Source organism: Bradysia coprophila (genome assembly GCF_014529535.1).
Source record: "Bradysia coprophila strain Holo2 chromosome X unlocalized genomic scaffold, BU_Bcop_v1 contig_130, whole genome shotgun sequence".
NCBI classification, from domain to species: Eukaryota; Metazoa; Arthropoda; class Insecta; order Diptera; family Sciaridae; genus Bradysia; species Bradysia coprophila.
Window position 1 is genome coordinate 1,546,805 of NW_023503296.1, and position 14,186 is coordinate 1,560,990.

The 14,186-nt window shown below is 34.5% G+C and overlaps 1 protein-coding gene across 3 annotated transcripts; it reads left to right on the forward strand.

Moving 5' to 3' along the window:
• The first annotated feature begins 3,515 nt into the window (after window positions 1–3,515).
• Window positions 3,516–11,020, forward strand: LOC119067890 (zinc transporter ZIP13 homolog). Of its 3 annotated transcripts, none has more exons than XM_037171172.1 (6): window positions 3,516–3,760; window positions 6,253–6,664; window positions 7,838–7,960; window positions 8,028–8,432; window positions 8,507–8,662; window positions 8,737–11,020. In XM_037171172.1, exons 2-6 carry the CDS (start codon window positions 6,457–6,459, stop codon window positions 8,910–8,912), a joined length of 1,068 nt encoding a protein of 355 aa, XP_037027067.1. In that variant the 5' UTR covers window positions 3,516–3,760; window positions 6,253–6,456; the 3' UTR covers window positions 8,913–11,020. The 3 variants fall into 3 exon arrangements, with proteins under 3 accessions (XP_037027067.1, XP_037027069.1, XP_037027070.1); XM_037171174.1 differs by having other exon boundaries at window positions 3,539–3,819; XM_037171175.1 differs by lacking the exons at window positions 3,516–3,760; window positions 6,253–6,664 and adding an exon at window positions 7,631–7,782.
• Window positions 11,021–14,186: the final 3,166 nt, after the last annotated feature.

Consider the following 14,186-nt stretch of genomic DNA (forward strand, 5'->3'; position numbering starts at 1 on the left):
ACTTTTGAGACACATCCAGTTTACATCGAAAATGGAATCGTTCACAATGGCATCAATTTTACGAAAATTGTATGTGAAGGGGTAAAACAATTATTTTTTGTTTTGACGGTTGTCGATACAATATTTTTAACCAATGACAGGCAGCCAATATACGAATTTTTCCTAATAACCAATGAATATAAACTCCCCAGGTACTATACAGGTTTCTTCCATCGTAAGGGAAAAACGAATTTTGACGGGCCGAAAACAACCGACCGTCATCCACAGAAGCAAACATAACCGCAACTTAAACAAATTTTTTCGTTAAAACTTCAAAGTGAGGTTGTGTTGGCTTCTCTGTGGATGACGATTGACGTTTTGAACGGCCTTGGAAGAAACCTATAGGAGAATGTAGTTTAGAAACTAAGGGTAAAATCTATTACAATTTAGCACTTTTCTTATAAAAAGACTGCTCTCAATGAAATATTTTTTCATGAACAAACTTCACTGTTGTGACATTTCATGGGAATGAACCAATGTGAAGTTGTTACACAAAAAATAGTACAGTGAGAATGAAGTACTATAAAAAAATGTTGCGCCTCTACAGGCCAACCGACTAGGCGAATGGACTTATGTCACCGCTGTCTCGGAGGACATAGCAATTTTAAAAAAGAATTCAAACTCACTCATTTTCATATTATTTTGACCAAAATAATGAGTGCGTTCAAGCTAAATCGACCGATTTTGAAGAATCGGCTATACCTGGTTTGTACATTCATTCCTAATAATGTCATAAATGTCTTAGCTTTGTCTATATATATGGTGTTTTTGCTCGTGGATTGACTTTGATTGGGTAAAAATATGAAATACGAGCTCCTGCCTTAATACCAGCCGTTCATTGTCTTTTCTTTTGTTCGTCAAACTATCAGATGCTGAACTAGCTCAAAGTTCTGAGAACAGGTTAAGGCAAACACGAAGGCGGTTGACACCAAATTTTATAAACAGATAGTGGGAGAAATCAACTTGAAGAAAATATTTTTCTCGAAGATTCAGAATTTTGTTTTTGTTAAGTTCCATTTTACATAAAAACTTCGCAGCCGTTGACGCTATTGTGTGTCACCGCCTTCGTGATCAGCTCAACCTGTTCTTTCAGAACATTGAACTAGATAGCGAATAGAAATCCAAGGTATAATTATTCGAGAGGTAGTGCCATTCAGACACGCTGCTCTGCAAACCTTAGTTGGATACTTCTTCCGAAATGATTAACTATTTGTGTTTCACCGTATTATTGTTCATAATCGGATCTCCTTTCATTTCTGGAAGTGAAACTATTCGTATAGCACTAAATGACACTTTCTTCATAGTGCGCGTTATAAACCCCATCCCACCCTCAATCTCCATCCAGTCAGATTCAAAATAGGTAATAATTGGAAAATTCGGTTCTACAATGACCTTTTATAATATTTTTGTAATACAAGCCCCACACTTTGACGTTTCAACCTATAATAAGTTAATAGGACATGGATATTGTTGACGTTTTCACCACTTGTCAGCAAATTCTCTTTAGCTTAATGTGGCGCTTTTGTAGTTTTCAGTAAAAACTTCAAGAAACAACCGTATTAAGCTATGAGAACAAGGGTGGCGCTTTTGTAGTTTTCAGGGTAAACTAGTACGTCGTCCCATGCCCTATTGCGCCGTAGACATAGTAGTCTGAAATTTACTTAACAGTGTGCATCCTTGCGAAATATGATTTAATACCAGAGTTTGTCGCTATACCCCCATTGTTAAGCTGTGGCAGCTGTGAAAAGAAATGATAGAAATTATTTAAAGAAAAAATAGTTTTTAAAAGCAATAATGGACTTCATATTTTCTACACTCTTCTAACGTTGACAGTCGAAAAAAAGTTGTCTCTTTCTATCTACGTTATATACGAGAACTGGACTTAGCTTCTTTCGATAAAACACTCTGGACTATCCGTCATTATTTCACCGCTAGCGAAAAGAGTGACAGAAAGTCCATACATTTTCTTTCAAAATTTCATTTCTCGTCTGATTGTAACTTAGCTTTAGCCAATAAACGATAACTTATCTTAGAAATGTCGCTAACTTTGATCAATTTATTCCATATTTTAGTGTTGAAAGAATATTATTCAATAAGCGCTACAATGTTTTGACTCGTTTTTCGGTAAGGTTGAGGGATTGGGCACATCATCCCGAAGTTCCATCATAGCCTACTGAGCTACAAGTTAAAATAAGTGTGAATCACTTTCCTATTCACAGTCCATAATCTGATATCTCTTCGTGCTTATTATATCTTTTAGCATCAGTGCTTGCTAGTTTTTTTTGGGAAATTTTTCTCGATAATAAACTGAACACCCGAATGACAATTTTGTATCAGTTTCTTTGTCGTAGATAAAACCAGCTTGGAAGTAAGATTTGATTGAGAATTTAATCGTTGCTCTACAGTTACTTTTATTCGTGATAAAGTGTTCAGTTTCGTATACAAAAAAATATTATTGCGAACAGCGAAAATAGGGTAAGGCATAATTAGTGTTTCTTTTTTGCGATGCGATCCATTGCATTTCTATAAAATATGGTGTTCACTTAATCTTCTGTATTTAGTATACATTTCGTCTTAAAATTACTTCACAAATGTGCAGATTACCAATTTAAACAGGGTTTGTTTTCTAAAAAAATGACTTCAGTAAATTCCACAAAATTCTGAAATAAAATCAAAAAAAATTCACATTGTAGATATACATTTCTAAAAAAAAGACCTTACAGGGGACGTCAATGAAATTTAGACATGCATATTATTCAGCTGTTTTTCCTCTGGTCCACTCATACAACAAAACTGCTCATACATCTTTATACGAGCGTACGTGTAACTATTTTACTAGGATAAGGCTTGTTTCCACCTACAAAAAACCACTACGTTTAGTCAAACCACGCCTCTTTTCTATTGTTTCATAAGCGGGGACAAAACGGAGACTAAGACGGATAAAAGATTAAGTAGCTCGTTTAGTATGTGTTTATTACGTAGGTGGAAGCACGGGTGGTCATAATGTCCCAATGCACGTGTGGCAACTTGTAAAAATTAAAAATCAAAGCACACCGCTGACCGGTAGAGATGGTGGAGACGCGCTTGACGAAAGGATAATAAGAGACAAATTCCTTAATATATCACTTTTCTCCTGAGAGGGAATTGATTTTTTTTTGCAGTTCACTTGTTCATCCACTGTTTCACCCAAAATTGTAATTCTGAAGTGCACTTACGGCGTCAATCTAAGTCTAAATTTTACTGACGTCCTCTGTATTACTAACTGTATAAAGACCCCAATCAGATTTATTTTAAAAGTGAAAAAATGACTTCTTCATCGACACAGCGACCGTAAAAACACTCATGCGATATATTGACGTCTCTTCTAGAACATCACCTTATATTTAAAATATTTGCACCCTACACCCTAAGCCAACAACATTGTGAATCACTCAATGGATGTAAACTAAAATGTCAATCTATACATGCCATACATTTTGTTTTTGTAAATAATACAATATGAAGTTCAGTAAGTCGTAATTTGTTTTGAGTGGTGTGCAAATTCAATGTATACGTCGTTTTCTTTATGAAATAGTTTTTAATTTCTATAAATTAGCATTGAACAATAGATTTTCAAACAGTTGACAACATAATGTGATAAAACTTGGAACTAATCAAGTAAAAAGTTAAATTAATTTTTCTTTCTCCGTATTTTGGCTCAATCTCAGCGAAGATTAGTCAAGTAAGTGTAAACACACGACATAGATGACTTTTATTTTAAAATATTTCTTTCTCTCGATGGTCAGTGATTATAATTCTTTGTTTTTGTTTATTTTTAAAAAAATTTGCATTTTCATTTTCCTGACTGGATGAGTTTACTTTTTGTCTGTGTCGTTACACGAAGGTTTTTTTTAATAATATTGTTTTCTGTCTTCTTTTATCTGGATGATATAGCGATCCAATGAACTTATCTCTTGTGTAATGATGTGTTGCTATTGTTCGATAAGTTCGTCTTTTTGTGATTTGTGAACAAAACAATTTTTTTTTTGTTGTCACGTGTGAGACACATCGAATCTCCTTCCTGATAAACTAGAAATGAAATGTCTGCAATCCGATTAATTGGCGTTTAGCGCGTACGCCCCTTGAAGCGTTTTAGGTATATTCAGTTGCCATCCGATGGAAATTCAAATAATGAGTTGCAAAATAGAAATTTTTTAATTGATTTCTGGAGAGTAGAAATTCAATAAATTCCGCTTGATTCAATGTTTGAAGCGCAATTTATGGACATTGTCATCATTGTTTTGTTTATGATATGGTGATGTTATTTTTAGCATTCCAATTAGTGTGGATGAAAACAACAGAAAAAAGATATTGAAAAGATAAAACCATTTCCTACACAGCAGAGCGGATTGACATTCCGTTGATTGTAAAAAAAAAAAAAACATTTTACTTCGTCATAGTTACAATATACATGTGTGCCTCTCACATAAACTGTAAACTTGTCAATAAATTATGTTTCCACATTTGTATTGTAAAAAGATTTCTTCTTCTTATCTGCCAATTAAGTACAAAGTTGACTACATCAAGTAGTACGAATACGGTTGCCGGTAAAGTCATTCTTCTTTACAAAATAATCAATGGACAAAAGTGTGCAAATTGATAAATTATGATTTCATTTTGAAGTTGGTTGATGTTACAATAAGAGATTATGTTATACGTCAGGGACTTACAAACGAAGAAGACGAAACAAAAAATATCTGTCTGCTTGCGAACATTGTTAATTTTCTATTTTAGTGCACACGTTATTCGTATTGATAAGCAATTTCATACGAAGTTTATTTATCAGTTTTTGTGACTAGTCATTGTATCGGAGAGTGCAACCAGACAAACAGAATATAATGACAAAATTAACAAGAATTTCGTTTAAAAATTTTTAATTTCCAAACAATATGCGCTTGGTATCTCGATATTTGATCCCCCGCATTTTGAAAAATGGTTGAACTATATGAATGTGCCTAAGACGCAGATAATTTTCTGTAATCATTATTTCTGCATTATTGAGTCAGCAAAAAATCAGAATTCAATAATTTGCTCACTATTCGCTAGATGCAATTTGCATAAGTGTTATACAGTCAGTTAGACTTTATTTGCGTATGGTTCATGTCAATTAAATTGAATTGTTCGATTGATTATCCAGTGTCACTATTCTGACGAGTGTTCTTGGTGAAATGTAAAATAGACTGAAATGCAGTCGATGCATTCTAAAGTTAGCGGAACGAGTGTGTTGCTTTAAACCATTCCGAGACTAAAGAAATTGCCGCACTAAATCAAATTTTTTTCGCGTTTTTCACTATTTAAAGTTTTGTACTCCTGAGGACCGTAACAACTAACGGTCTTACCTGAAATCTATAGGGCATATCCTGATAGAATTCATTATATTACACTTCCATACAAAGCTCATTTGCTTGATGGTCAATTTTTTAAATAAAAATCGGAAGACCTGTTTTTGACCAAGACATTCTTTCGAACGTCTTTTCACCATGAGGGCTTGTTTTCGGTCAAATAATGACAAATATAAATCAAGTTGTCTACTACTCTTTTCTTCACTTGATCAAAACGAGCCATCATGGATTCACATCAGTGGAATGGCGATTTTTAAAGAATGTGTTGGCCAACTAAGTCACTAAGTCTAACGATTCTTTGAACATTTCAATGAAATATTTTATCTCGGCTTTGATTTAGAAACTGGGCCAAATTTTGTCACCTGTACCCTCCATTCTAACATTGTGCGTTAACTGCGGGCTTGACTCAACACAGACTAAAAACTCAGTGAAAATACTCCCTCTTCGAGTAGGTCTTTTTTTTTGTTTACGAATTAATTCTTACATTTTCGCCATGCATTACGGTTTTGTTTGGCTGTCAGTTATATGAGTGGTACCTAGACACAACATTATTATGTAAATTTCGTATTCAATGTATTGACACCTGTGACTTAATAAACCACCGTTGAATTTCGATTAGTTCGTAAAAGAGATAATGTTTCAGCTACTTTACTGATACACATTCAACTGTGACATATACCAGTAAATGTAATGGTACATGAAAGTATTTCGAGTTAAATTAGAAGAAACATGATTACAATACATTGTGTATATATAACGCAATGAAGTCTGAGACCGATAATCTCACATTTTGTTTAATGATTTTGCATATTTTTACTCTTTACCATTTCAGCCAAGCACACTACTTTTGCCTAAGTTTAATCATCGAGTTACAAAGTGAATAAAAGTGATTTCGTCTAAACAGTGGACATTAAGCAATGCAACAACGCATTGGGGACGATTGAACCAAACAAAAACAAAGAGAACCAAATCATTATCATCACCAGGCCACCAAAATCGACCTACAATTTCACGCAATTAGTTCATCATTACAATTATGAATATATCGACACCATTTATGGACGAGACATTCAAGTACATTTGCAATGAAGTATTCGAAAATTATGTTCCCGAATATTTCAAAGACTTTGGCTACACACCGTGGGTATTTTCGTTACTTGGCTCTGCATTAATTGGACTCAGTGGTATATTGCCACTATTTGTGATACCTATTGAGACTGGTGACAAAAATTCGGATTTTAATCGTAAGTTTGGATTGCTTTTTGCATTTCTTGAATTAGTGTTTGGTTTTGTTGACGGTCACCAAATATAAGGCTAACCATTTGCAAGAACGTAATAGTAATTATTGTTTCATGCAGCCAGTTCTTATCTAATCTCGAGTTCGATACAACAAAAAAAAATCACGAAAATGTTTAAACGGCAAATCGTTTTCTTTCTTTCCATTTTTTCTTTTTTTTTTGGTTCCATGTTTGATTTATTTTGATTTACAACTCTCGGTGATGTTCTACAGTCAGTCACATATTTACACATCAAGATTAAATCGAAAATTGTTGATACTCTTGTTACCGTTGCTGATTGTATCGATCGGGTATAGGTGTCGAAATATCGTTGCTAGACATCATCGATTGGTAATCTCAATTTTTGTTGTAAAATAATATTGCGACACACAGCGAACTGACGCTTTGTTTGTGAGTCATCTAACTGAATTGATTGTAAACATGAAACAGGGTATATCGATCCCGTCCATTCAACTATTCGAAGGCATTTCACACATTTTAGAAAAAATATTCATCTTTCACTAGGCCCTAGGCGTAACGCTAAGAATTCGTAACTTTACAGGTGCATGTATAAAATTCCATAAGAACCGTCAAGTTACGAATTCTTAAAGTTACGAACGCTACGAGAATCGGGGCCCTAACAACGATTTTATTTAACAAAAAAAAATGTTTTTTTTTCGGCTAGATAAAGTACTTTCCCGGCAGATTGTTCATTTGAATTGACAAAGCACTTCACCTTCGCTTATCACAGCTTACCTTTAAAATCATTTGTTTTTGTTTACCAAGAAACACTTGCTCGTGTTGTATAGCTGCAATTGGCTTTTTTATTGTTGATTTTCACTGAATATGTGCTGAATGCGATGAGTTATTGTTGACAACAAATCATTTTAATTTATTCACCGAATGACGAATGACTGGTGAGACGAGAAAGTAATCATAGTGATGGACATTGGGTAATTAAATTGCTTACCAAAAAAAAAGTTTAGTCTGAGTTCAAGCATCGTCTTTCCAACTTAAATGCGTAATTATGTTAATGTTCATTTTGTTAACTTTCGGACTAGATCAAAGAACCAAGCCATTTTTAAGTAACCGAACAAACTTTAAAATGTCTATTTATTCAACGAAACTGTAAACTTTCAGCTGCTGAATCAAAGTCACTTAAAGTATTATTAAGTTTTGCTGTTGGTGGGCTGTTGGGTGATGTATTCTTGCATTTGCTACCTGAGGCTTGGAGTGGTGACGCTGGTGATAACAAAGGAAATGGTAAATTCCAAGATAAAGATAAATTTGACATAACATCGAATCAAACGACTTTTGCTTTTACGCTCAGATCACCCATCACTGCGCAGCGGCTTATGGGTATTGACTGGCATCCTTATATTCACAATTGTTGAGAAAATATTTTCCGGTTATGTGAATCAGGATGAGAGTAACCCACAACCGAAATGCGTAAACATCGCCAATTGTTTAATGCGAAAGGGCAGTGGCGGTAAAATGGCCAACGGTGATGCAAAAATGCATTGCACACAAAATGGATCCTGTGACATTGAAGACGTGCCAAACAGTTGTTTTTTGGCAGAGAAGCAACGCAGAGAAAGTCAACCGCAGATCAAAATAGCCGGTTATTTAAATCTAATGGCAAATTCAATTGACAATTTCACACACGGTCTGGCTGTAGCTGGTTCATTTCTGGTATCATTTCGGCATGGAGTTCTGGGAACATTTGCCATATTGTGTAAGTTCATTCATTCGGAATGTGTGCCGTGTGCACACATTTTACACACTCCGATCTCATTGCATTTTGTTTAGTGCACGAAATACCGCATGAAGTTGGCGATTTTGCCATTCTTCTCAAATCTGGATTTAGTCGATGGGATGCAGCAAGAGCTCAACTTTTGACCGCTGGTGCAGGCTTATTAGGTGCTTTAGTGGCTATCGGCGGCAGTGGGGTGACATCAGCAATGGGTAATTTAATAAGCTCGTTCAGTCATGCAACGGATTCGTGTTAATCAAATATTTTTATGTGCGCGATGTTACAGAGGCCAGAACTTCGTGGATTATGCCATTCACTGCGGGTGGCTTTTTGCACATTGCCCTAGTCACCGTATTGCCCGATTTAATCAAGGAAACCGATCTCAAGGAATCGATGAAACAAATCGCTGCATTAATATTCGGTATTGCAGTGATGGCCATTATGACTGTACTATTCGAGTAAATTTTCGCACGAACAAAAAACACAAAATCAAACAAAAAATATCCCGTTGTCGGAGGACCTGCTAGTTTGTATTTTTACTTAGATTTATTTATCTGCTCCGTTTTCAGGATATATAAAAGGAAAGAATTTTTGACAAAAAGGAAAAAAAAATATTTTTTTTTTCGATTGATTAGTGTGTCTTTACAAATCCGCGGTACATTATTATTTGCATAATTAGTTTCATGAATAGCTTTAATTTGATTGATCAAATACTCTACTCAACATTTATCAGTTAATTTGTTAAAATATCACCGACTTAGTACTATATATAAATAACAAAGTCTTGTTGCGACTCACGACACATAAACACAGTGACAATTTGAACAATCTATTAGGAGGCATGCGGGTATCGATTATAAATTATTGTTAAAAATGATTGGATAAAAAAATGATTTTGATTTCAGCATTTGATTTATCTAGTAAAATTAAACACGATAAAAAGAAGCCATTAAATATACTGAGATTAGTGTTTTGGTGGCGTTGGTCAAACGTTGTTAATTTGTTGCACGTTTTATTGGTGATGTTTGAAGAGCGATAACCAATTTTCTTTCTATTTCAATGAGTCCATAAATTAGAAGCTCAATCCAGTAATTACGATCGAACACTTTGTAATGTGGAAGAGACTTGATGATAACTGAAGCTGACTTTCACTAAGACACTCAATTCCCTCCGCCTATGTGACCACTTTCTAATGTGCACACATCATGCTTTGGTCTGCTGGAATTCATTGCAGTCGGAAATAACGCTCAAAATTATTTAAATCTTCGCTGAAAGTGGCTTGATTTTGTCAAGTCCTCAAGTTAGGTAAAGTTGGACCTGAAACTGGAAGACCTGAACTCTGTCAGGTCAGGCTTATTTTTAGCAAACCTTGATCCTGAAAACATGTAATTCCATCGAATTCTGGTTTCAGGCCATATCAGGTCATTTACAATCAGGGCTTGTTTTTGGGAATTCTAAAAAAGCTCGAAATAATTCCGAAATGTTTTTTGGAGTTTCTCTGAAATTTTTTTTTCAGAATTCTTAGGAGCCTTTTCAGATGTAAAATTCCCAAAAATATTCTATGTGTCCAATACACCAACCTTACTATGTTAAGGTAAAAGTCTTTCGTTTCAGTCTGATCCCGGTTCTGAGCACTACACTTTAGAGATGTTGTTCTCAAACATTACATTACTTTTATTACGTCAGTCCTTTATTTTATTTATGATGGGCTCTTGCTGCACCTTTTCCAGTGTATTTCCAACTGACTTATTTCTTTTATTATAATTGGAAATGTGCGAAATGAGATTAGCGCGTTAGGAATATTCACAGTGGATAAAAGATAGTGAACATGCACTTGGTTGTTGCGATAAATGAAAAGAGCTTGTAACAATCCCGACATCACATATAAAGCACTTTGAAATGAAGAATTCTGAACAAAGGAGGAACTAAAATCGTGTTTTAATGAAAGAGAGTTTTGGTTAAATATTTTTGATCGTCGGAAGACGGCAGTGAATCCGATAGGCTTCTCTTATTGTCAATAAAATAACTTAGTCTAGCTGACTACTGACTACAAAAAAAAATGGATCGTACTTGAAGTTGGACAGACAAATGTCGTTCTCTGTCTGTCGATTGAAAATATTGTTCCACTTTAATAGATTATCGGAACAAAAATCAAATTTTGATGTTATAATAATAAGGGATCACCATCTAGATTACTGTTGCCATATTTACAAAACAAATAAAAAATAATCTTTTTTATAAAAACAAAATTCTATATTTTTTGTTACTCCGTTTCTTCTTCATCTTTTATTGTTAAGATGATAATAGTGTTAATAAGAGTGTAGAGAGGACATGTGCATAATAGTTAATAATATTAGTTAAACTAAATCTGTAATATTTTCGTTTGTTATTTAAATTTGTGATAAAAAAGTGTGTTACGCGATCAAATTCAATTAAACAAATATAATCACCTTGCATAATGCATCAAATGTAAATTCATTGTATAAAAATTGTAGAATCTTTTCGCGGGAAGATTCTAAAGAAGGATGATAATAGACGAGGACGATGTAAATAAAACTTTAGAAATTCTATGTTAAACTTGTTGGTTTTTGTCTTTGTCGTTTCCTATAATTGAGTACACCCGTAAATCCAATTACCTTGATTAGGGTGGGTAGGACGGGTTAGGTGATTGTAATATTTACTGAAAAAGTGAGAGCCAGGAAGAAATGAAAATTGCAATTTATGACAACCGACTACGAAATGCGTTATTAGACACTAGATGTCTAATTGTTAATCGAATTAACAACAAAGCCACCTGAATTGATAAGTTTTCGCTCATTACGATGCTGAGTTGTAAGTATGAAAACTGGTAAAAAGGAGGACGGTATTAAGAGCTTCCGAGCGTACGCTGAAATTTTAGCCTACATTTCTGAGTTTCGAAATTTTTGATCGCTGATATCTTTTTACGAGAGCCCTTTTTGAAAAATATACGACCACATTTTCGAGTAAAAATATGTCAGCTTTGAATAAAAAATAAAATTGTCTGTGAAAGTTCCATGTGCTTTGAGAAAAGTGTACCTTTGATGCAAATTTGGGGCATCGGTACAGTTTTCTCAAAGCACATGAAACTTTCACAGACAATTTTATTTTTTATTCAAAGCTGACATATTTTTACTCGAAAATCTGGTCGTACATTTTTCAAAAAGGGCTCTCGTAAAAAGATATCAGCGATCAAAAATTTCGAAAAGCAGAAATGTAGGCTACAATTTCAGCGTAGGCTCGGAACCTCTTAAAGAAGTTGGGCGGCACGGTACTTTGCTAAAATTGTAGCGTACATTTGTGTGCCTCATATTTTATTTTTAATGAAATCTTTCCATCCGAGTCCTTTTTCAAAAATGTACGACCGCAATTCCGACCACGAATCTAAAATTTAGTTTTGGTTGTTGTCGTTTCACTAGCTCTGAGAAAAGTGAGCAGTTTAACGAAATTTTCATAAACTGCTCACTTTCTCAGAGCCGGTCAAACTGCTACAATCAAATGTATTTTCTGTTGAAAGCTACGACATTCGGGGTCGGAATTGCGGTCGTACATTTTTCAAAAAGGATTCTGATGAAAAGATATCAACAAAAGTAAACTAAAATCCACTATTTAAAAATCGCCCTAATGTATGCTTTTCAGAAAAGCACCGATGCCTCTTAATGCGAAAGGCTTCCGGTGAACCGCGCTCTATGGGCTTTATGATGATTTTTATTTATTGTAAATATTTGTTTTTGAAAAGATCGTTTTCTAGTGGTTGCACCTTTTTTCGCTTTTAATAAAGAAAAGTCACACTAAAAAAAGGATTGAAGAAGTCCTCATGAGGCTCTTTTCGTAATGGCGTCATTTTTGTTAAAGCATTAAGGTATTTAATCGGTCCATACAGAAGTCATATACATTTCTGCTCAGACATAGGCCATTCGAAGCGCAACAATCTATACTATTTACTGGTGAGTTTAACAGCACATTAAGTACTTCTGTTATGCAATTTCTTTGGGTAAAGCACTTAGCATTGTAACAGAATTTAAAATGGTATTAACAGTATTACATAGAGTAGTAATATTCGATTACTATGCTAGGTGCTTTGTTGTAACGGACAAGACTTTTCTATAGCTTTAAATTAAACTATATGACTAGATGGCAACCAAGAAGAATCGGGTCAAAAGACCATCGGAATTTCAACAATTTCGATGCACAAAATTATTCTATCTCAAAAAATGAACACATTTTCCTCTGAAATTAATTTTGTTTCCAAAATATGACCCTAATTCGACCCAAATTTGATAGCTTAAATTTAAACTAAGGCCAAATGGAGCTGCGATAAATATAGGTATGGTATGAGTGAAGTAACTATTCGATATGACAATTCGACATACTTAATCAATGAAATGGTGAAGCTCAATAATACTAGTCCGCTGTGTACATTTCAATGTGTAAAGATTTACCGTAGAGAGGGTTTCTTTCTGAAAACGCACCTACTAAAATCGGACGCATTTTCCAGTGGACTTTTTTATATGTGCTTGGAAAAATATTGATCTATAGAAGCCGAAACCACTTTCAAAAAAATTCCACGTTGCTTGTGAGGGCTGGTCAAATACCAAAAAACACATTTTTCTTATGGAGATGCATGAAAGCTACCACAGTCGTTCAATCGGTAATTACATGTACTTTCAGGACAAATACGACAAATCGTTTCTGTGTACGTAGATTTTTCAAATAGAAAAACGGACTCACACAGTTATACTTCAAAGGTTTGCACAGTTGACCAATAGCAATCAGGGGAAACCCTTTTTTGATATTTTTTGTTACTTTTCGAAATCATATGAACTATCAAAGGTTCACATAAAATCGCCAAACATTTACCTTTTTTTCAAATGCTTAAATTTTAAATCTTAGTGTGATTAACTGTTAACCCCGATAATACCCTATTTGCCCATTTCTTTATTTTTAGGTCTTTTTTCCATAGGAATATAGTCTATTTATTAATCGAGTATTTGGTGGTTGACTACCAAAGTGGTAGTTGACTACCAAAGTGGTAGTTGACTACCAAAGTGGTAGTTGACTACCAAAGTGGTAGTTGACTACCAAAGTGGTAGTTGACTACCAAAGTGGTAGTTGACTACCAAAGTGGTAGTTGACTACCAAAGTGGTAGTTGACTACCAAAGTGGTAGTTGACTACCAAACTAATACAGATGTTGTAGAGATGTTTACTGTTTGAGAGCTGTACACCGACTGATAAAAAAAGGCGGCACGTTTGCCTATTTATAATTCGAAAATTTGGTAGTTGAATACCAAATTGGTATACTTGAATGAGTACCAAGCTAGTAGTAAACAGAAATAAAAAAAAATATGAAAAAAGACCTCACCAGGCTTCAGCCGGTCTATTCTTGTTACTTCTTACGTCCTATTAATGACCCGACGAGTCACAACGAAAAAAGTAAACCGAAGGAACGTTTGAGATTTTCTTGTATTCCATCTACCCAGATAAATCGCAGATGAACTCTCAATTAATCTCAAAAATCACACTTTCTCGATTGCAGACTTTCTTTTGCGGTAAAATGTGGCAGCAGACATTGTCAATAATTATTTTTACGATTTTTCATTTCTAGATCTTGATTGCAAGGACTGATTTCCCTATTTCAGTCTGTTGCCATGTTTCCAAATTCTAGTCATTTCGAAATTTTGGTCATTTTCCGGTTTCTACTCATTTTCCCGATTGA

Bases quoted from the DNA above. Each gene is read 5' to 3' on its own strand.
- LOC119067890 (XM_037171172.1), top strand. From the start codon at position 6,457: ATGAATATATCGACACCATTTATGGACGAGACATTCAAGTACATTTGC. The intron at 7,961-8,027 runs GTAAATTCCAAG...TTTTACGCTCAG, and splicing joins TGGTGATAACAAAGGAAATG to ATCACCCATCACTGCGCAGC. The intron at 8,663-8,736 runs GTAATTTAATAA...GCGATGTTACAG, and splicing joins TGGGGTGACATCAGCAATGG to AGGCCAGAACTTCGTGGATT.